The following is a 23927-nucleotide window of genomic DNA, read 5'->3' on the forward strand; positions in this document are numbered from 1 at the left end:
CATCCATTAGTGATGAAAACCCTCAAAAAATAGGTTTGCAGAGAACATACCTTAACATAATAAAGGCCATCTATGAAAGGCCTGCAGCTAATATTATCCTTCATGGGGAAAACCTGAGAGCTTTTCCCTGAAGGCCAGGAAGAAGACAAGGATGTCCACTCTCACCACTTTTGTTCAACATAGTACTGGAAATGCTGGCCACAGCAATCAGATTGGGAAAACAAATAAAAGACATCCAAATCGGTAAGGAAAAAGTCAAACTTTCACCATTTGCACATGACATGATACTATATACAGAAAAACCTAAAAACTCCACCAAAAAATGGCTAGAACTGATAAATGAATTAAGTAAACTCTCAGGATACAAAATCAACATACAGAAATCTGTTGCATTTCTATACACCAATAATGAAGCATCAGAAAGAGACATTAAGAAAACAATCCCATGTACAATTACACCCAAAATAATAAGATACCTAGGAATAAACCTAGTCAAAGAGGTGAAAGACCGGTACTCTAAAAACTACAAAACACTGATGAAAGAAATTGAAGATGACACAAACAAATGGAAGGGCGTACCATGCTCATGGATTGGAAGAACAAATATTGTTAAAATGTCTATAGTACCCATAGGAATCTACACATTTAATGCAATCGCTATGAAAATACCAATCATGTTTTCCGCAGAACTGGAACAAACAATCCTAAAATTTGTATGGAAACACAAAAGATCCTGGATAGCCAAAGCGACCTTGAAAAAGAAAAGCAAAGGTGGAGGCATCACAAGTACGGACTTCAAGTTATATTACAAAGCTGTAGAGATCAAAATCAGTATGGGACTGGCACAAAAATAGACACACAGATCAATGGAACAGAATAAAAAAACCAGAAATGAACCTACAACCAACTGGTCGATCTTTGACAGAACAGGAAAGATTATCTGGTGGGAAAAAGAATGTCTCTCCAACAAATGGTGTGGGGAAAAGCAGACAGCAACATGCAAAAGGATGAAACCGGACCACTTTCTTACACCACATGCAAAAATAAATTCAAAATGGATCAATGACCTAACTGTGAGACCCCAAACCATAAAAAATCCTGGGACAGAACACAGCCATAACTTCTCTGAAACTGTCTCTAGCAACATCTTTTTAGATATGTCTCCAGAGGCAAGGGAAACAAAACCAAAAATAAACTACTGGGACTACATCAAAATGAAAAGGTTCTGCCAGTGAAAGAAACAATCAACAAAACTAAAAGACAACCTATGGAATGGGAGAAGACATTTGCCAGTGGCATATCCAATAGAGGGCTAGTGTCCAAAATATATAAAGAAATTTTAAAATAAAATCCCCAAAAGCAAATAACCCAATTAAAAAATGGGCAAAAGACACGAACAGACATTTCTCTACAGAAGACATGCAAATGGCCAAAAGACACGTGAAAAGATGCTCACCATCACTTATCATCAGAAAATGCAAACCAAAACTACAAGGAGATATCACCTCACATTGGTCAGAGTGGCTAAAATCAACAACACAAGAAACAACAGTTGTTGGAGAGGATATGGAAAAAAGGAAGCCTCGTGTACTGTTGGTGGGACTGCAAACTGGTGCAGCCACTGTGGAAACCAGTATGGAGGTTCTTCAAAACATTAAAAATAGGACTACCCTATGATCCTGCAATCGCCCTGCTGGGTATTTACTCAAAGAATACAGAAACACTAATTCAAAGGGATACATGCATCCTTATGTTTATAGCAGCATTATTTACAATAGCAAGATATGGAAGCAGCCCAAGTGTCCATCAAATGATAAATGGGTAAAGAAGAGGTGGTATGTATGTATGTGTATATATGTACACACACACACACACACACACACACACACACACACACACTGGATTATTACTCAGCCATAGAAAAGAATGAAATCTTGCCATTTGCAATGACATGGATGGAGCTAAAGACTGTAATGCTAAGCAAAATAAGTCAGTCAGTAAGACACCCTATGGTTTCACTCATATGGAATTTAAGAAACAAAACAAACAAGCAAGGTGAAAGTAAGAGGGAGAGAGAGGAAGACAAAGAGAGAGAGAGGCTACTAATTACAGAGAACAATGAATGATCTGATAGTTACCAGAGGGGGGCTAGGATGGGGGGATGGGTTAAATAGGTGATGGGAATTCAGGAGTACACTTATGATGAGCACTGGGTGTTGTATGGAAGCACAGAATCACTAAATTGTACACCTGAAACTAGTATTATATTGTATGTTAACTAACTGGAATTTAAATAAAAATTTAAAAAACAAAATAAAAATAAAAAGTAAAACATCAAACGAACATAAACGGAAAGAGCCTCATTGACCTGTGGGACATTATCGATTCACCAAACCTACATGTAATTCGTGCCCCTGAATAATAAAAAGGGAGCAACGGACAGGAAAACATTTGAAGATACAATGGTAGAAAATGTTCCAAATATGAGGCAAAGCAAAACCTCACAGCTCCAAGATGGTCTTTGAATTTAAGACCCACCAGAAACCAATTGCCTTGAAAATAAAAATAAAGATAAATTCTTAAAAGCAGGCTGAGAAAAATTAAGGCACATCACAGAAAAGGGAGCAAAGGTAAAAATGACATCTGTCTGCAAAAATAAAACATGGAATGATCAGGGCATTGCTGCATAAATTTGTTTGTCATTAATGCAGACTTTAATACAATAGAATTAACTTGATCCGCATGTGCTAACCTGTTCTGTGAACGTAGAAAGTTGCAGAAAATTGTGAAATGTATGATGCCACTTTGACCAAAAAAAAAAAAAAAAGAAATAAGAAAAAGAAAACTACTCTGGAAAATGTCAACCTGTTTCTATACATTTGTAACATGAGCCTGGTTTTATAGATTTTTATGAGCTTGAGAGAAATGTAAAGAGAAAAAACAAAAACAGACAATATTGTTTTGTGTAACCCCAGAGTCTGGGATTGGTGGAGGTTGTTTCTGGAAGCGGATGAATTGCCAACCGCTATTCATATATAAACTGTTCCACCTGTTTTAACAGCATATTTGTGTGTATATATATGCTGTTTTTGGGTATATTTGTGGTTCTGATAAACCAAAAGGAAGACATGTAGTGAAGAATAACACAGTGGTCACCAGTAGCAATTCTGGAATGAGACTGTCTTTCTTTGAATCAAATCCCAGACTCTGTCCCTTACATGCTGTGAGACCTTGGCAGGTTATTTAAATACTTGCTACCAAAGTTTTCCCAGGTGTAAAATGAAGATCATAATAACACCCATGTCATAAGTTGTTATAAGATTAAATTGTTTAATGATCAATTGCCTGGCAACCATTTAGTGTGTGTGTGTGTGTGTGTGTGTGTGTGTGTGTGTGTGTGTGAGAGAGAGAGAGAGAGAGAGACAGAGAGAGAGACAGAGACAGAGAGAGACAGAGACAAAGAGAAAGAGAAAGAGAGGGAAAGAGAAAGCAGGAGAAGGAAGGAGTTTGATGCATAAGTCAACTATAAATCAAACTCAAATGCAGCATATCTTTTAGAAATTAACAGAATAAGGTAAAAGGGAGGATTTGAACTTGATACTAGGATTAATCTCCTTCTAGTGGCCCAGCCTGCACTCAGTGAAGAAATGTGGCTCTGTGGTCAACATTATTGGAGATTCATTGAAAGGTAAAAGGCTGTCTTGCTTTTTCAAAGCAGAAAAGACTTGATTAGGTTTCCAGAAGTGGATGTAAATGATTATGAGTCTGATTAGAAGAGAAGATATAAAGGAGGAAAAGAAGTTGAGGGAAGGGAAGGATAAGCATGGCAATATACTCATTTTATAGAAAATCAAGGTAAACTGACTAAGGTATATGCAAAAATCTGAGGGTTACAGATATTATTTAAAGTTAACTAGAGTCACCAATAGAGGAAACAAAAATCAAAAGAAGGTATAAAAACCAAGAGAGAGTGAGGGCAGACTGAAGACACCATGAGTTAAATTCTCCTCTGTAAGCAGAATGTGGTCACTTGATGATGTCTGAAGTTGATGAATTACTGAAATAGCAGATTAAGCACTTTATCTAGAGGTAAGAAGGTAACTTCCAGAACAATGGAAACAGGAATTGGTAAAATGGTCTACCCTAGAAAGCACAACAAGGGGTTGAGAAGTGATGGGGTCTCCAACCTTTGCTTTCATCATAAGCTCTTTTGTACTTTCTGGCCATCACTATTTTATTTATCATGTGCATGATTTCCTTTCATTTCTTTTTTTTCCATTTTTCTTTCGTTTTTCATTCTTTCTTTTTCTTTTCCTTATGTATTTATGTATTTATTTATGTATCCATTTGGAGATAAGGGTAGGGGGAGAGAGAGAGAGAGAGAGAGAGAGAGAGAGAGAGACCCCAAGCAGGCTCCAGGTTGTCAACACAGAGTCCGACGCAGGGCTCGATCTCACAAACCATGAGATCATGACCTGAGCCAAATTCAAGAGTCAGATGTTTAACCAACTGAGCCACACAGGTGCCCCTTCTTTTCCTTTTTTATTTAAAGATGGTTTTTAAAAGATGGTGTGTATGTTTGGGAGAAAATCCCATGGTTAGCTGTCATGACCTTAGCAAGACTTTACCATATGGAAGGAGATTTCATTTTACATTTATTATATAGATTGGGAACTTAAATTGCTCAACAACTCATAGTACTGAGAATCAGCCACTCACACATCCATAACCCATAAATGTGTCGCAGCATAATTGTGAATGTTGAAAGCAGTGTTCCAGAGATGTCACGGAGACATCAAAATACATTCAGTATCCTACAGCACTTGGAGGAATGTATTATCTTACAGTAATTTATGTTCAAAATGTCCCCCAAAAGGGTGCTTGAAGGGATGCATAGCAGTGGAGGGAAACTTCACTCATGACTCAATACCCTATATTGCTGAGATAGTATTATCAAATCTTCTGGGTGGTGTTCTTGACGACAGAAAAATGGCATGCTTTCATGCGTTGACTCGTGAAGTCCTTGGAGCTCAGGAAGAGTAAATAGATGGATTGTAGAAAGTTTCTAAGCCCAGGGTAACCGAATGAGGGTATAAGAAAAGTGAGCTCAGGCTGGCAAATCAGGCAGTTGCGTAGAGTAAAATCCAGCTCTAAGCTGGACTGTCACTCAGAGGATCAGACTTGCTCTGAACTGACACTTTGCTCCTGGTTAGAGAGAAAAGGCCAGGCTTCCTTGGACATCAGAAAGGAAAGACACTGGGCCTTCAAAAACGAGCTAAACAAGGATATCCTCAAGATGGAAGGAAGTGACATTAATAAGGAATCTCTTGTGTTGGGCATTGAATGCATGCCAGGCACTGTGAAAAACATTGTCCGTATATTATCACTTTTCATCCTTATAACTATCCCCTTGTATGGATGAAGACGCCAAAGCTAAGGAAACAAACGAAAAAGGTAAAGGAACTTGAACAAGGTAAGCAAGCTAGGAAGTCATGGCCTGGGGCATATCTATAGGTATATTTTTGTAAAATCATGTCTGTAAACTGCCCAAGATCATGACAATGAAGGGCATTAGTTAAAATTGTCAGCATACTTTGGAAGGAGAATTGATTCCCAGGGACAAAAATACCTGAAACACTATATAAAAATCATCAGTCAAGAGAGCCCTTGTTCTTGGCTTCTAAGTGGGGCTGGGGCAAAACTACTTGTTATAAAGGAAATTTCCTAAGAACCTGAATTAGAGTTTCTGAAATTCAAACTCAGAGCACATACTGAGGTTCCAAGTGGTTAAGTGTTTTGCTCTGGGATTCTGCCTACAAGTCCATTTGACTCCAAGGCCCATCTTCTTTGAGGAATCTAGGCCCAGGAATTTAGGACTATACAACAACTGGTGGGAGTATAGGCTTCTTCATTTCTCATGACCATCCTGAGCCCAAATATATCACCAATTATGTTCCCTTTTTGCAGACCTTGTCTGCTTCTGAGGGACAAGGAGCAAAGGGTCATCAAAGAAATGCTCGACCTCAGGGAAAGAGTGAGGGGTAAGAGGAGAGAAAAAGAAACAAGAGGAAGAAACTGAAGACTTGCTTGTCTCTTGCCTTTAGTTACACCCCAAAGTGACTTAGGCATGTGCCCTATTGAGGTTGAGGGAGGTGGGCCGGGGGACAGAGGGGAATGCGGTTGGGTAGAGTTCCAAAGGGGATGGCAGCTATGTTTTGGGTTTTTGTTGTTGTTGTTGTTTGTTTGTTTGTTTGTTTTTTCATCCTAAGTGACGTGTGTTTGGGTGAGCGTTCTGTGACCCGCTGTAACTTTCTGTATGTTAAAAACCTGTTCATGATTTCAAAAGTATAGAGAAAGACAGCTTGGGGTAGCCAGAAGCCCCCAAAAAGAATCAAGCTTGGATCCTGGAGCAGACAGTCAAGAGTATTCTGAGAAGTCCCACAATGATCAGGATATAGAAAAGTGAGAATGGGGAGGGTGGCAAGGGCTGAGTCATGCAGCTCATTATATTTAAGCCACATTGAGGAGTTTGTACTTTAGTCAAAGTGAAATGGGAAGACATTCTGGGGTTTTGAGTAGCGGAGGCAAGAAAAGCCATTTATTTTTCAGAAAGATCAGTCCGGCTACTGAATGGAGAAGGCAGTTTGGTGGAAGCAGGCGACCAGTTAGGAGGCTATGTCAGAGCCCGTGACAGAGGTAATGGTGGACTCCAGTTGATTTGGAGAGGTTCAAGCGGTGTTTGGAAGTAGAGGTGATACGAATTGCTGAAAGATGGGAGAGTGACCAGAGGAAGATGTGGGAGAGGAAGGAAATAGGGGTGCTTCTTCATTTTTGTTTCATTTGAATACCTGGATGGGTGGCTGTGCTATTCGTGGAAGGAGCAAAGTTAGGCAGAGTAGGAATTGGGAGGTGAAAGAAGTTCAGGAGTTCCATTTTTGGCATTTAAGGATGAAATGCCTATGGGACATCCAGGTGGAGATGTCAAATAGGCAGATGGATAAGTATGAGATCACAACCTCATATCTTCCCACCTCCCCCCGCCCTCCGCCACATACACAAATGGGACCAGGTACTGTTTCCTTCTCTGCAATTTACTTTTTCTCACTTAATAATAGCATATTTTGGAGGTCCCCCTAAATCAACCCATATGGACATAATTCATGCTTGCTTAATAATCCATGCGTAATAGTCCATGGACTGGCTACACTGAAATGTCTTCAGTCATTTCCCAAATGACGAGTGCTTGCTTTGTGTTCTAGTTTGCCCAATGTGAGCCTTTCTGTGATAAATGTGCTTCTGCGTATGTCCTGATGTCCTGGGACTCTTATTTCTATAGGCCGGATTCCTACTCCATCCCTGCCCCACACATCTGTCTTCCTTAACATTTCACTTTATAAGGATCCAAAGACCGTTTGCTAAATGTGTTGTATTTATTCAAGACAATATAATAATCATTGTTATGATTTGCTAAATAACAAGGGCACATCCAAACACTTTCCAATTCTTCATAAATAAAAGCCTAAGGCTGCTTTTTTGTTGGCCTGTGTCTCATAATTATTTTCATTTGTAGGAATTTGGGGGGCAGTGTGAATTGACAGAAACAATTTCCCTACCCCAAAATACAGTTATGTGTTCATTGTCTTTTCCCTGGGCATCCTTCCTATAGCTATGACAATGAGAAATTCATGGGAAGAGACTTCTTTATGTAGATCACTGTTTTTGGTCTTTTTATTCATTTTTGTACGTGGAGTTGATCTGTCCCTCTCCCCATTGGTACCCCCATCCCCTACCTTCTTCCGTTCTTTTCTACTCTTTTCCCCTGCTCTCTGAACTGCATCCCCACCCCTTTCTATTTCTTCCTCCTGATAGGAAGAAGGAAGTGAGCCATATGAAATGGAAGACCAGTGCCGGCTCCAAACACTCTTGAAATGTCTCTGTATCTGAACCTATCTGCTTTTAAAGCTCTATTGAGAAATAAACAGAAAGAGAAGCTAAACCCTAGCACACAAAGTCTTTGCTGTGCCTCTTTAAACCAACCCCCATGCACGTGCAGTGAAAACAGGACCTGAGTGAGGACACTGAGGCTGGACCATGCAAGTCAGGTTTGGGGCCAGCCCTTTTACCACCCAGTCCTTCTCAAACTCTTCCCCTGGCTTATCATCCTCAACTGAACTTCTAAATGTTGGCATGTCTCAGGGAATAGTCTTGCACCTTCTTCCCTTCTAGCCCCGTTCCTGTTGCTGGAGGCTCAGGGGTCTAGGGATTGTCTTCAGGTTTGACAGGCTTGGGGATTTGCTGGACATAGCATGACTTCTTCAAACCTCTTTGTCCTGCTTTCTTACTGATTTCTGTTGGCTCTGTGGGCCAAACTGTAATCAAAGCTAGAGGAAGAGATATTGTGGAGCCCTGGTCCTTCAGTTGGTCCCGCTTGACATTTCTGTCTCCTAACAACGGGTGGAGAAGTTGTTCTTGTCACCTGCATATCCCCTACCCCCCAGCAATCATGGCTTCCCCACTTGGCCTCTGCCTCCTCGGGCCCCTCTTGGATGGCCACCTGGAATGGTGAGGCACAGCTCTCATCTGCCTCCTGCCTACAAGCAACCTAGACCTCCAAGAGATGGCTCTTAACAGCAGTGACAGTGATCACCTTGGTCAAACATCGGCTGTACAGCGTGTTTTTCCTACGCCTCTGTTCTTTTCCTTTGTTCGCACTAGCCTTGTCTAGGGGCGATGGGCTGGATTTTGCAAGCTGGCAAGGTATATGTCTGTGTGTCTGCTTCTCAGCCACCTTGGGATGATTTCTTGCCAGCACTGGGAAAGTTCGCACTGCCTCACACCCCACAGTGACTCGGTCAGTTCCGAAGGCTCAGGGTTGTTCTGTCATGTGCAACTGCCTAGGTCCAGCTAACGCTGCCACCACAGAAAATGGCTTTATTTACCCAAAGAATGTGGATGGGCAGGAATGAGGGGGAGGAGACAATATGTGCTGGGCAGATGAAATCCCATGGCCACCATAGTCCAATCACATAGCGGCACCTATAGCCCTCCGCTGGCATTCTGTTATTTGTATGGGCAGCCTGAGCTTTAGTGGAGTGAGATGTCCTGAGGGAAGGCACTGTGGTTCAGTCGTTTTTATACCTGACCCCAAAGCCCACACAGTTCAATGCCTGACTCACAGTAAGTGAGAAACTCCTATTTATGGGGGAAAGGGGAGACAGAGGGAATGGTTGTTCTATCTCTTCTGGAACTGGTCACATCTGACTGTCTTCTTTTTGTTCTCTCATCTCTGTCTTAGTTGTGTGTAGGGGAAGGCACATGCACACTTATATGTGCATTGATGGGTTGTTTTTGCCCAGCTTTATTGAGCTATAATTGACATATAGCGTTGTATGAGGTTAAGGTGTACAACACAATAATTAGATGATAGATAGATAGAGATATGAACAATAAGTTTAGTTAACATCTGTCACCTCACAGTTACACATTTTTTTCTGGTAATGAAAACTTTTAAGATCTACTCTCTTAACTGATTTCTGTATTGATATTTATTTTGTACTCTGAGGATCCAATCACACCCACTGATTGCCTCCTTGAACGTGCTGAGTGGTGCCCATGGACTTGGGTGCAGAGTCCAAGCACCTTAGCTTGCTTTTCAGGGCTCCACACCTTCTAGCTCCATCTTCTGCCATATGCTCTCGGAGACCATGAGCTCTGCCCACACCAGATTATTAGGCATGACCAGAAGTGCCTTTGTGTGTGCTAGCATGCCACAGGGCCTTGTGCACAATCAGATCCCTCTGTTTGGAATGTCTTCCTTCCTGTCTCGACATTGGTTCACATTGGGGGTTTCATCTTGTGTGCAGCCTCACCAGGAAGAGTTAGTGGCAGGGTCCTCCTTTCTGGAGCAAGTGGGACCCTAGCTTCTGTTATACTCTACTCTCATGGTTGCTCACTTGTCTATCCCCTCAGCATTTGGCCCCCTGTGGCCTCTCTGTTCCCACAACACACACAGCTCACCTTTTCTCACCCCACCCCACACCTCCAATATATCAACACTCACTGCTCACTTATCACATGGCCTGTCCCTTAGTTCCCAGTGCCAAGTACTTGATAAGGCTGTCACAAATATTACCTGACGAAGTGGCACCAGGCACCTCATTCTAGAGATTTTGGGTTTTGGTTTTGTTTTGAACATGGATGTGCATTTCTTGATTCATGTTAGTAACCTTAGCACCTCGAAGGCAGAGCCAAGAATGAACAAGTGCTTGGCTCTGGACCAGGCCCTGTCCCCAGCCCAGGGTATCATTGAGGACAGCACTAAGGACAGGGTGTTCTGGATTCCCCCACTGTCAGGCTGGGTGTGGGGGAGGAACTGGGGAGGGGATGTGTGGAAGAACCCCATGTCCCTAGTTCTCCTGTAATCTGGGGCAGGGACAGGGTTTCCCACCCAGACTGTCCATTACCAAGGACAAGCCCCAAACCAGCTTATGTGTCCTGCTTGCCAGACCCTTGTATCCCTAGGGACCAGCACAAGCTCCATAAATATTTGTGGCATGGCATTATCAATGAATGAATACATGTCCTTGTGTTCTTTATTCCCTCTTTTGCAAGTGTTGCAGACGAGGGAAAGAGCTGGAAAAGGGGGAGGGATGTCTGAGAAAATGGGTCAGCAGGCTGCAGGGGGAGCTTGCCCCACTGGCCCCAGGTCCTGCTCAGAATAGGTGTTGTTTCCTTGGTGGCAGCGATGTTGCAAAGTGTGTATGAGGTGAAGTGGGGAGAACCCTTGAATGTGAGAAAACCATTTTTCTCGGCTTTGTTTAGGCCGGGCAAGTGTATTCTCAATGCCACCCACCCGTTCTTGCAAGGCACTTGATTTAATCATTTAGATGTTCTATGGGGGGTGGTGGGGGGGAGATAAAACAAAACCAACCCTCTAAATCTAAACCGTATTTCCCAGTCCACAGTGGAGCCCTTTCCCTGGCTTCCTCTTCATAAATATCCAGGAACCTGAGAGACTGAAGACTCTCCCCGCCCCCACCCCAAGCCTCAGGCTCCCGCTCCCATCCCCGCCCCCTCCCACCGCCCGCGGCCCCACAGCCCCGCAGCAGCCACAGGGGGAACCAAAGAGACAGAAGCCTTCCCAGCTGCCCGGACCACAGACGCCAACACCCCCCGCCCCCCACCACACGCCGCCTTGCCCGCCCGCGCCCCGCACGCTAGCCCACGACCGAGAGGCGGCGGCAGCAGCAGGCTGCAGGCTGCGGTAACTCGCACCGGTGCGCTCCTGGCAGCGCTTGCTATCCCAAGTGACTCGGACTGGCCCCGGGTCCCCGGCCCCAGCTCCCGCTCGCGCCACCCGCCCTCCTGTCCTTTCGCGCCTCTCTACCCCCCAGCTCGCGGGAAGGGAGGTCGCGGCAGCGGCCTGGAGGCACCGGCGACCGTGGCGACAGCGGCGAAAGTGGCGGCGGCGGTGGCGGCAGCGGCTGCGGCGGCGGCGGAGGCTGCGGCGGCGACCGTGGCGGAGGCTGTGGCGGAGGCCTCCGTAGCGGAGGCGGAAGCAGAGGTGGAGGCTGAGGTGGAGGCCGAGGCCTCAGTAGAGGAGGCAGTGGCGGAGGGCACCCGGGGGGAGGTGGCGGCCGCCCTGGCAGAGGGGAAGGAGGCGGCGGCTGCCCTGGCGGCAGTGGTTGTGGAGGCTAGCGCGGCTGAAGCTGCCTGCGCCGCCGCCGCCGCCGCCGCCACTGCAGCAGCAGCAGCAGCAGCAGCAGCAGCAGCAGCGGAGGCTGCGGCGCCCTCCTTGGGGGAGGCGGACGCGGCGGCGGAGGCGGCGGCGGAGGCGGCGGCGGCGGCGGCGGCGGCGGCGGCGGCTGCGGCGGCCGCGGATGCAGATGCGGATGCGGAGACCAGCAGGGTCTCCGAGGGGAACCCAGACTTTCCTATGGCCTCGCTGTACGTGGGCGACCTGCACCCTGAAGTGACAGAAGCAATGCTCTACGAGAAGTTCAGCCCGGCCGGGCCCATCCTTTCCATCCGCATTTGCAGGGACAAGATCACCCGCCGCTCGTTGGGCTACGCGTACGTCAACTACCAGCAACCGGTGGACGCCAAGCGGGCCCTGGAAACCCTGAACTTTGATGTCATCAAGGGCAGGCCCGTGCGCATCATGTGGTCCCAGCGGGACCCCTCGCTCCGCAAGAGTGGGGTGGGCAACGTCTTCATCAAGAACCTGGGCAAGACCATCGACAACAAGGCGCTGTACAACATCTTCTCGGCGTTTGGCAACATCCTCTCCTGCAAAGTGGCCTGCGACGAAAAGGGGCCCAAGGGCTACGGGTTTGTGCACTTCCAGAAGCAGGAGTCCGCAGAGCGGGCCATTGATGCGATGAATGGCATGTTCCTGAACTACCGCAAAATTTTCGTTGGGAGATTCAAGTCGCATAAAGAACGAGAAGCCGAAAGGGGAGCCTGGGCCAGGCAGTCCACCAGTGCTGACGTCAAGGATTTCGAGGAAGACACCGATGAGGAAGCCACCTTGCGATGAAGACATGCCAGGAGCCAGTCAGCCAGCAGAGCCAAATCTAGGCTCCCACCCGGTTTACAACTCCCCTCTTTGCCCCCTAACCCACCAGCAGTGTATTGTATTGTACTGGGAGTGCAGGTCTCTCTCTCTCCTCTCTCTCTCTCTCTCTCTCTCTCTCTCTCTCTCTCTCTCTCCCCCCTCTTCCCCTTTCCTTTCATCCCCTCCTCCTCCTCTTCCTCCCTCCTTCTTCTTCCTTCTGTCTTCCCCACCTCTCCCTTCCCCCCACACCCACCAAGGGCGTTGTGAATAATCTTGCTAATCTGTGCCACTTGATAGATTATAGGCTGCCTTTTCTCCTTGTGCTTTGGTTTAAAAAGCACTTCAGGGGCGCCTGGGTGGCGCAGTCGGTTAAACGTCCGACTTCAGCCAGGTCACGATCTCGCGGTCCGTGAGTTCGAGCCCCGCGTCGGGCTCTGGGCTGATGGCTCAGAGCCTGGAGCCTGTTTCCGATTCTGTGTCTCCCTCTCTCTCTGCCCCTCCCGCGTTCATGCTCTGTCTCTCTCTGTCCCAAAAATAAATAAACGTTGAAAAAAAAAATTAAAAAAAAAAAATAAAAAGCACTTCATTCTCGCTTCCTTCACTACACAGGTGATACAATTTCATGGTAGAAACATCAGAAAGGAGAAGGAAATCAGATGAGGGAAAACCCAGAGAGTAATTGTTCCCCATGATTCTACTACCCAGAGGCAACCACTTTTTCGTGTGCTGTTTTTCCAGGCTCTCCTCTCTCCCTCTTTCTCCCTCCCTCTCTTCCTCACTCCCCACCCCCACCTTCCCTTTTAACACACTGTTATAGAATGGTTCACGTGTGTGGTGTTTCTTAATCTGCTTCTTCAGAAACTAAAGCCAAACAAAACACAACCCATTGAACTTCTTTCCATGTTATTCAACAGGCTTCCTAAATGTCGTCTTCAGTGCCTGCAGAGTGTATCCATGGATCTTTAACTCTTCTGTAATCATTTCCGCTTGTTGGACATTCAGGTGGTGCCTAGTTCTTTCCTTGTGTTTAAACCCAACACTGCATACTCTGACGAATGAATCCTTCCTTGTCAAGCCAAATCTTCGCTAGCATACCGGATGGTCTTCTTAATTGTGGACGTGCAGGATCCACAATAAAATATCATTGCAGGATATTTTAGAGACTTTTCCTGTGTGTTGCCAAATGGCCCCTTCATAAGCACTGTACTGATTTGCATTCATGCCAGCCAGCACAGCTAGTAAAAACAGTATGTCCATTCCCCCTGCATAGTCTCCTAGTCACTGTAATTGATGTGTGTGTGTGTGTGTGCTGGAGTGTGTGCGTTTTGGCCAGCTTGATGGGCTGCAAATGGTATTTCACTGTTTTAGGTTATTTTGCTGGATTTAAATGCTCTTTATCACCCTCTTTTCCTTGTGCCCACTTACTGCCCTTTTGCCCATTGCCAGAAACATCATTCGGCTTTATTGCAGGAAAAAATTAAACTGCAGGCAACAGAAGAAAATTAATGTTCCCATAATGAATCTTAATGACCATACATATCTTCCTGAAAAATTTCAACTATATGTCTGTAATCATCTCCAGAACTACCTGAAACATTTTTGCCTGTACGTCTTTAGTAGTTTTTTGCATTTATGTCATATATGTATATAAGAATGTATATACGGTTTTTATATATGCTTTTTCACACAAAAGTGTGTGTGTGTGTGTGTGTGTGTGTGTTTATACACACACCTCTTAATTTCAATTCATGTCATTAAAGTTACTTTTAAAAATATTTCCTCGGGGCTCCTGGGTGGCTCAGTCAGTTAAGCGTCTGGCTCTTGATTTCGGCTCAGGTCATGATCTAACAGTTCCTGAGTTTGAGCCCCACATCTGGCTGTGTGCTGACAGAGCAGAGCCTGCCTGGGAATCTCTCTCTCTGTCTCTGCCCCTCCTCCTCACTCTCTTCTCCTTCTCAAAATAAACAAACTTAAAATAAAACATTTAAAAAGATTTTATCTGCCTCTTAATATTCCACTGAATCAATGCCTCAATAGATGAATAGATACATTAGGCATACCTACATTTATATCCACGTCTGTATGTCTGTGTTGGTGTGCATGTGTGTACATACATTTTTAATACTTCATAATGTTTGAACATCTAGATTGGTACTCGTTTTTCTTTATCCCAAGTTGCAAAATTCATCACAGTGCACAAGTTTTGCTAACATTCCAGATACTTTCCTGAAAATAAAAACGTTGCTGAAAGAAACACTGAATTGTCAAAGGATATGGGCTGACCTTGTAAGGTGAACCAGTATTATAACAGGACCTAGATATCTGTATTTTTTCTGCTCTTGGTATTGCAATCATTTCTGTATTTCCCCAATATTTTATCAGGGAAACAGTAGCATTTGTTTTTATTTATGTTAAACATTTTAATACAAATTGTACATGATTATAATAGAAAATATTTTTTCAAAAATGTTAATGTAACATAATAAAGTAAAAATTCTAATACCATTCCTAATACCACTACTTGACAACATAGATTCTTAATAAATAGAAATCTACACACCTTTATAATACAATATGCACTTTTCCATTGGAGGGTATTTTCATTATAACAGTTTTCTGGGACAATATTTCTAAATCATTAAATATTCTCTTAATTCTGTTGTTAATGTAATATTTCATCATAGGGATGAGCTATAATTTCTATAACCAGTCTTCCTTGGGGTATGTTTAAAACGGTTTTGGGGCACCTGGGTAGCTCAGTTGGTTAAGCGTCTGACTTCAGCTCAGGTCATGATCTCACAGTTCGTGGGTTCGAGCCCCGCGTCGGGCTCTGTGCTGACAGCTGAGAGCCCGGAGCCTGCTTCAGATTCCGTGTCTTCCTCTCTCTCTGCCCCTACCCAATTCATGCTCTCTCTCTCTCTCTCTCTCTCTCTCAAAAACAAACATTAAAAAAAATTTTTTTTTAATGGTTCTGACTTGCACTTGAATATCTTGGAACATTTTATTGCTTTCTATTCCTACTATAGGAATTTCAGAATGATAGATATGGACATGTCAAATGTTTTTGTTGTTTTTTGCCAGATGTTTTTCCCTTAATGTTTATATCAACCAGTATTGTAAAAGAGAGCACATATCTCTCCCCAGCTTCTTAAATTGGTCAAAAAGTTTTGCTTTAACTTTTGTAATCTTGAAATCAATTGCACATTTTTCTTTTATTACTTCATTTTACAAGTGCATTTTTAAAACATGAGATTAAGCACATTAAAATATATGTAAGAAGAAGTTGAGGGGCACCTGGGTGGCGCAGTCGGTTAAGCGTCCGACTTCAGCCAGGTCACGATCTCCCGGTCCGTGAGTTCGAGCCCCGCGTCAGGCTCTGGGCTGATGGCTCAGAGCCTGGAGCCTGTTTCCGATTCTGTGTCTCCCTCTCTCTCTGCCCCTCCCCCGTTCATGCTGTGTCTCTCTTTGTCCCAAAAATAAAATAAACATTGAAAAAAAAAAAGAAGAAGTTGAGGCATATTTTATATACCTTTACAAATTATCCATTCATAAGCATTTTTTTTAAATTTTTTCTCAACGTTTATTTATTTTTGGGACAGAGAGAGACAGAGCATGAACGGAGGAGGGGCAGAGAGAGAGGGAGACACAGAATCGGAAACAGGCTCCAGGCTCTGAGCCATCAGCCCAGAGCCTGACGCGGGGCTCGAACTCCCGGACCGCGAGATCGTGACCTGGCTGAAGTCCGACGCTTAACCGACTGCGCCACCCAGGCGCCCCAAGCATTTTATTTTTTAAATTTTTATTTTAAATACAGTTAGTTAACATACAGTGTTATATTAGTTTCAAGTGTACAATATAGTGATTCAAAACACTTCCATACAACACCTGGTGCTCATCACTACAAGTGTCTTTCTTAATCCCCACCACTTATTTCACGATTCCCCCACCTACCTCCCCTCTTGTAACCATCAGTTTGTTCTCTGTAGTTCAGAGTCTGTTTCTTGGTTTGTCTCTCTCTCTTTTTTTCCCTTTAGTTAGTTGTTTTGTTTCTTAAATTCCACATATGAGAGAGATCATATGATATTTGTCTTTCTCTGGTTGACTTAGTACACTTAGCATTATACTCTCTAGCTTCATGCATGTCATTGCAAATTGCAGGATTTCATTCTTTTTATGGCTGAATAATATTCTATGGTATGTATACACACACACACACACACACACACACACACACCACACATCTTCTTTATCTAGTCATCAATTGATGGACATTTGGGCTGCCTCCATATATTGGCTATTGTAAATAATATCCCTTTGAATTAGTGTTTTTGTACTCTTGGGTAAATACCCAGTGGTGCAGTTCCTGGTTCATAGGGTAGTTCTATTTTTAACTTTTTGAGGAACCTCCATACTGTTTTTCACAGTGGCTACACTTGTTTGCATTCCTATCAACTATGAACAAAGGTTCCTTTTTCTCCACATCCTTGCTAACCCACCTGTAGTTTCTTGTGTTGTTGATTTTAGCCATTCTGACAGGTGTGAGGTGATTTCTCATTGTAGTTGTGATTTGCATTTCCCTAATGATGAGTGATGTTGAGCATCTTTTCATCTGTCAACTGGCCATGTATATCTTCTTGGGAGAAATGTTATTCATGTCTTCTGCCCATTTTAAATTAGATTCTTTGGTTTTATGGTGTTTAATTGTATTAGTTTTTTATATATTTGGAAACCAACCCTTTATTGGTTATGTCATTTGCAAATATCTTCTCCCATTCCATGTGCTGCTTTTTAGTTTTGTTGATTGGTTCCTTTGCTGCACAGAAGCTTTTTATTTTGATGTAGTCCCAATACTTCATTTTTTTTGCTTTTGTTTCCCTTGCCTCGGGAGACCTATCTAGGAAAAAAGTTATGGCTGAGTCAGAGAAATTACTGCCTATGCTCTCATCTAGGATTTTTATGGTTTCAGGTTTCACATTTAAGTCCCTAATCCATTTGGAGTTTATTTTTGTATATGGTGTTCGAAGGTGGTACAGTTTCATTTTATGTGTAGCTCTCCAATTTTCCCAGGATCATTTATTGAAGAGACTGTCTTCTCCACTGTATATTCTTGCCTCTTCTATCATAGATTAATTGACCACATAAGTGTGGGTTTATTTCTGGTGTCTCCATTCTGCTCCATTGATCTATGTATCTATTTTGTGTTAGTATTTTTGTGTTTTGGTTATACTACAGTTTTGTAGCATATCTTGAAATCTGGTATTGTGATAGTTTTGTTCTTCTTTTTTCAAGATTCCTTTGGCTATTTGGGGTCTTTTGTGATTCCATACAAATTTTAGTATTATTTGTTCTAGTTTTGTGAAAAATTATGTTGGTATTTAAAAAGGATTACATAGAATCTTTAGATTTCCCTGGGTAATGTGGCCATTTTCACAATATTAATTCTTCCAATCCATGATCGTGGAATATCTTTCCATTTGTTAGTGTCATCTTTTCTTTTATCAGTGTTTTATAGCTTTTTGTACAATGGCTCTTATCCTCTTTGGTTAAATTTATTCCTAGGTATTTTATTATTTTTGGTGCAATTGTGAATGGTGTTGTTTTTTTCTCTTTTAATTTATCATTGTTTATAGAAACAGTGCCAATTTCTGAGTATCAATTTTGTATCTTGCCACCTTTCTGAATTTGTTCATTACTTCTAATAGTTTTTCAGTTGAGTCTTTGGGATATTTTATGTGTATTATCATGTTATCTTCAAATAGTGACAGTTTCTTTCTCTTTACCGATATAGATACTTCTTATTTCTTCTTCTTGTCTGACCGCTGTGGCTAGGACTTCCCATACTGTTTTGAACAAAAGTGGTGAAAGTGGAAATTCCTGATCTTAGAGGAGAATCTCAGTTTTCACCATTGAATATGATTTTAGCTGTGGGTTTTCATATATGGCCTTTACTATGTTGAGGTATGTTCCCTCTAACTACACTTTGTTGAGAGTTTTTATCGTAAATGTATGATGAATTTGGTCAAATGCCTTTTCTAGATCTATTGAGATAATCATAGCATTTTTATCCTCTACTTTGTTGATGTTGTGTTTGATGTTGATTGATTTGCAAATATTGAACAATTCTTTCATCCCCAGAATAAATCCCACTGATTGTGGTGAATGAGCTTTTAAGTGTATTGTATGTGATTGCCAATATTTTGAGAATTTTTGCCCATCAACTGTGTTCATCATGGATATTGGCCTATAATTTTTGTGTGTGTCTTGTCTCGTTTTGGTATCAGCGTAAAGATGGTCTCATAGAATGAATTTGGAACGTTTCTTTCTTTTTCTATTTTTTTGGAATTGTTTGAGGAGAATAGGTATTTACTCCTCTTTAGATGTTTGGTAGAATTTACCTGTCAATCCACATGGTCTTGGAAATTTATTTATTTATTTATTCAATTGTTTATTACTAATTCAATTTTGTTACTTTTAATTGATCTATTTAGATTGTCTATTTCTTCCTGGTTCAGTTTTGAAAGATTGTATGTTTCTTGGAATTCATCCATTTCTTCTGGATTTTTTGGTTTGTTGGCATATACTTTTTCATGGTATTCTCTTACAAACCTTTGTATTTCTGTGATGTCAGTTGTTACTTCTCTTTCATTTCTGACTTTATTTGGGTACTTTCTCTTTATTCTTGATGAATCTGGCTAAGAGTTTGTTAATTTTATTTAACTTTTTAAAGAACTCACTCTTGGTTTCATTGATTTTTTCCTATTGTTTTTTTAAGATTCTATGTCATTTATTTCTGCTCTGATCTTTATGAATTCCTTTCTTCTACTCACCTTACACTTTGTTTTTCTTCTTGTTCTAGTTCATTTAGGTTTACAGTTAGATTGTTTATTTGAGTTTTTTCTTGATTCTTGAGGTAGGCCTGTATTGTACTTCCCTCTTAGAACTACTTTTGATGTGTCCCAAAGATATTGGACATTGTGTTTTCATTTTTCTTTGTCTCCATGTATTTTTTTAAATTTCTTCTTTGATTGCTTCATTGGCCCATTGGTTATTTAGCATCATTTTGTTTAGTCTCCACATTTTTGTGTTTTTTTTCCAGTTTTTATCTTGTAATGTATTTCTAGTTTCATATGTTGGGATTGGAAATGATGCATTGTATGATTTCTATCTTCTTAAATTCATTGAGGTTTATTTTATGGCCTAATATGTAATCTATTCTGGAGAACATTACATGTGCACTTAAAAGAATGAGTATTCAATTTCTTTTGGATGGGATGTTCTGTGTATAACTGTTATGTCCATCTGGTCTAATGTGTCATTCAAAGCCACTGTTTCCTTGTTGATTTTCTGTCTGGATGATTTATCCATTGGTGTAAGTGGGGTGTTAATGTCCCCTACTATTGTATTATCATTGATTTCTTTATGTCTGTTAATATTTGCTTTATGTATTTAGGTAGTCCAGTGTTGGGTTCACATATAACAATTATATCCTCTTGTTGGATTGATCTCTTTATCATTATATAATGCCCTTCTCTGTCTCATCTTACAGTCTTTGTTTTAAAGTCTATTTTGTCTGATATAAATATTGCTACCCAGCTTTTTGTTTTGTTTGGCTTCCATTTGCATGGTGAATGTTTTTCCATCTCTTCATTTTCCAAATGAATGTGTCTTTAGGTCTGAGATGAGTCTCTTATAGGCAGCATATAGGCGGGTCTCAATTCTTGTCCATTCCACCACCCTATGTCTTTTTATTGGAGCATTTTGGCCATTTACATTTAAAATAATTATTGATAAGTATGCACTTACTGCCATTTTGTTGTTTTCTGTAGTTCTTCTTTTCTCCTTTCTTCTCTTGCTCTCTTTATTTGTGACTGATGAATTTTTATAGTGTTATGTTTGACTTTCTTTTTATTTTTATCTATTATAGATTTTTGGTTTCTGGTTCCCATAGGTTTCATATATACCATCTTAAGTAAATAGCAGTCTATATTAAATTGATGGTTGTTTAAGTTTAAACGCATTCTAAAAAGAAAAAAAAGACAAAAAAAATCTTTCTTCTTTTTCCTTTTCTCTTCCCTTTTTACTCCCTCCTCCATGTTTTATATATATGTTGTCATATTTTACATCTTTTTATTCATAATTTTCTTATGACTAATTATGGCCATTTCTTTTCCACTTAAAGAAGTTCCTTTAACATTTCTTATAAGGCTCAATTAGTGATAATAAAATCCTTTACCTTTTGTTTGTCTGGGAAACTATCTTTTTTTTCAAATTTGAATGATAAACTTTCAGTGTAGAGTATTCTTGGTTGTAAACGTTTTACTTTTTTTTTTTTTGGATTTTTCAGATTTCTACAAATTGTTCTCTTTTTATTCTTTTCCAAATTTTTATTTAAATTTTAGTTATGTAGGTTTTTTACTATTAGCACTTTGATTTTTATTTGTTTTCAAATGTTCTTTTATTCAAATAACATTTTTTTAAATTAGAAAAGTATTATGGCTGAGCGCCTGGGTGGATCAGTCAGGTAAGTGTCCAATTCTTGATTTTGGCGTAGGTCATGATCTCGTGTTTCATGAGTTTGAGCCCCACACCACACTCTTCGCTGACACTGTGGAGCCTGCTTGGGATTCTCTCTCTGCCCCTCTCACTACCCTTCCTGTGTGTTCTCACTCTCTCTAAAAATAAATAAATAGATTCCAGGAAGATGGCGGCGTAGGAGGACGCTGGGCTCACCGCGCGTCCTGGTGATCAATTAGATTCCACCTACACCTGTCTAAATAACCCAGAAAACCGCCAGAGGATTAGCAGAACGGAGTCGCCGGAGCCAAGCGCAGACGAGAGGCCCACGGAAGAGGGTAGGAAGGGCGGCGAGGCGGTGCGCGCTCCACGGACTGGCGGGAGGGAGCCGGGGCGGAGGGGCGGCTCGCCGGCCAAGCAGAGCCCCGGAGTCTGGCCTGCAAAAGCGGAGGGGCCTGACGGACTGTGTTCCGACAGCAAGCGCCACTTAGCGTCTGGGAGGTCATAAGTTAACAGCTCTGCTCAGAAAGCGGGAAGGCTGGAGGACAAAGGGAGGGAGAGCTGCTGAGCCCCCGGACGACAGAGCTCAGTTTGGTGGGGAACAAAGGCTCTCGCCAGCGCCATCTCCCCCGCCCATCCCCCAGCCAAAATCCCAAAGAGAACCAGTTCCTGCCAGGGAACTTGCTCGCTCCGCGCAAACACCCAACTCTGTGCTTCTGCGGAGCCAAACCTCCGGCAGCGGATCTGACTCCCTCCCGCTGCCACAGGGCCCCTCCTGAAGTGGATCACCTAAGGAGAAGCGAGCTAAGCCTGCCCCTCCTGCCCCTGTGCACCTTGCCTACCCACCCCAGCTAATACGCCAGATCCCCAGCATCACAAGCCTGGCAGTGTGCAAGTAGCCCAGACGGGCCACGCCACCCCACAGTGAATCCCGCCCCTAGGAGAGGGGAAGAGAAGGCACACACCAGTCTGACTGTGGCCCCAGCGGTGGGCTGGGGGCAGACATCAGGTCGGAGTGTGGCCCCGCCCACCAACTCCAGTTATACACCACAGCACAGGGGAAGTGCCCTGCAGGTCCTCACCACGCCAGGGACTATCCAAAATGACCAAGCGGAAGAATTCCCCTCAGAAGAATCTCCAGGAAATAACAACAGCTAATGAGCTGATCAAAAAGGATTTAAATAATAGAACAGAAAGTGAATTTAGAATAATAGTCATAAAATTAATCGCCGGGCTTGAAAACAGGATACAGGACAGCAGAGAATCCCTTGCTACAGAGATCAAGGGACTAAGGAAGTCATGAGGAGCTGAAAAACGCTTTAAATGAAATGCAAAACAAAATGGAGACCACCACAGCTCGGATTGAAGAGGCAGAGGAGAGAATAGGTGAACTAGAAGATAAAGTTATGGAAAAAGAGGAAGCTGAGAGAAAGAGAGATAAAAAAATCCAGGAGTATGAGGGGAAAATTAGAGAACTAAGTGATACACTAAAAAGAAATAATATACGCATAATTGGTATCCCAGAGGAGGAAGAGAGAGGGAAAGGTGCTGAAGGGGTACTTGAAGAAATAATAGCTGAGAACTTCCCTGAACTGGGGAAGGAAAAAGGCATTGAAATCCAAGAGGCACAGAGAACTCCCTTCAGACGGAACCTGAATCGATCTTCTGCACGACATATCATAGTGAAACTGGCAAAATACAAGGATAAAGAGAAAATTCTGAAAGCAGCAAGGGGTAAACGTGCCCTCACATATAAAGGGAGACCTATAAGACTCGTGACTGATCTCTCTTTTGAAACTTGGCAGGCCAGAAAGAATTGGCACGAGATTTTCAGTGTGCTAGACAGAAAAAATATGCAGCCGAGAATCCTTTATCCAGTAAGTCTGTCATTTAGAATAGAAGGAGAGATAAAGGTCTTCCCAAACAAACAAAAACTGAAGGAATTTGTCACCACTAAACCAGCCCTACAAGAGATCCTAAGGGGGACCCTGTGAGACAAAATACCAGAGACATCACTACAAGCATAAAACATACAGACATCACAATGACTCTAAACCCATATCGTTCTATAATAACACTGAATGTAAATGGATTAAATGCGCCAACCAAAAGACATAGGGTATCAGAATGGATAAAAAAACAAGACCCATCTATTTGCTGTCTACAAGAGACTCATTTTAGACCTGAGGACACCTTTAGATTGAGAGTGAGGGGATGGAGAACTATTTATCATGCTACTGGAAGCCAAAATAAAGCTGGAGTAGCCATACTTATATCAGACAAACTAGACTTTAAATTAAAGGCTGTAACAAGAGATGAAGAAGGACATTATATAATAGTTACAGGGTCTATCCATCAGGAAGAGCTAACAATTATAAATGTCTATGCGCCGAATACCGGAGCCCCCAAATATATAAAACAACTACTCATAAACATAAGCAACCTTATTGATAAGAATGTGGTAATTGCAGGGGACTTTAACACCCCACTTACAGAAATGGATAGATCATCTAGACACACGGTCAATAAAGAAACAAGGGCCCTGAATGAGACATTGGATCAGATGGACTTGACAGATATATTTAGAACTCTGCATCCCAAAGCAACAGAATATACTTTCTTCTCGAGTGCACATGGAACATTCTCCAAGATAGATCATATACTGGGTCACAAAACAACCCTCCATAAGTTTACCAGAATTGAAATTATACCATGCATACTTTCAGACCACAATGCTATGAAGCTTGAAATCAACCACAGAAAAAAGTCTGGAAAACCTCCAAAAGCATGGAGGTTAAAGAACACCCTACTAACGAATGAGTGGGTCAACCAGGCAATTAGAGAAGAAATAAAAAAA

General features: G+C 42.3%; 1 protein-coding gene across 1 annotated transcript; it reads left to right on the forward strand.

Moving 5' to 3' along the window:
- The first annotated feature begins 11867 nt into the window (after nucleotides 1-11867).
- On the forward strand, nucleotides 11868-12894 carry LOC123594735 (polyadenylate-binding protein 1-like 2). Its single transcript, XM_045471644.1, has one exon. It carries the CDS (start codon nucleotides 11936-11938, stop codon nucleotides 12536-12538), a length of 603 nt encoding a protein of 200 aa, XP_045327600.1. The 5' UTR covers nucleotides 11868-11935; the 3' UTR covers nucleotides 12539-12894.
- Nucleotides 12895-23927: the final 11033 nt, after the last annotated feature.

Source organism: Leopardus geoffroyi, chromosome X (genome assembly GCF_018350155.1).
Source record: "Leopardus geoffroyi isolate Oge1 chromosome X, O.geoffroyi_Oge1_pat1.0, whole genome shotgun sequence".
Classification (NCBI taxonomy): domain Eukaryota; kingdom Metazoa; phylum Chordata; class Mammalia; order Carnivora; family Felidae; genus Leopardus; species Leopardus geoffroyi.

Bases quoted from the DNA above. Each gene is read 5' to 3' on its own strand.
- LOC123594735 (XM_045471644.1), top strand. From the start codon at position 11,936: ATGGCCTCGCTGTACGTGGGCGACCTGCACCCTGAAGTGACAGAAGCA.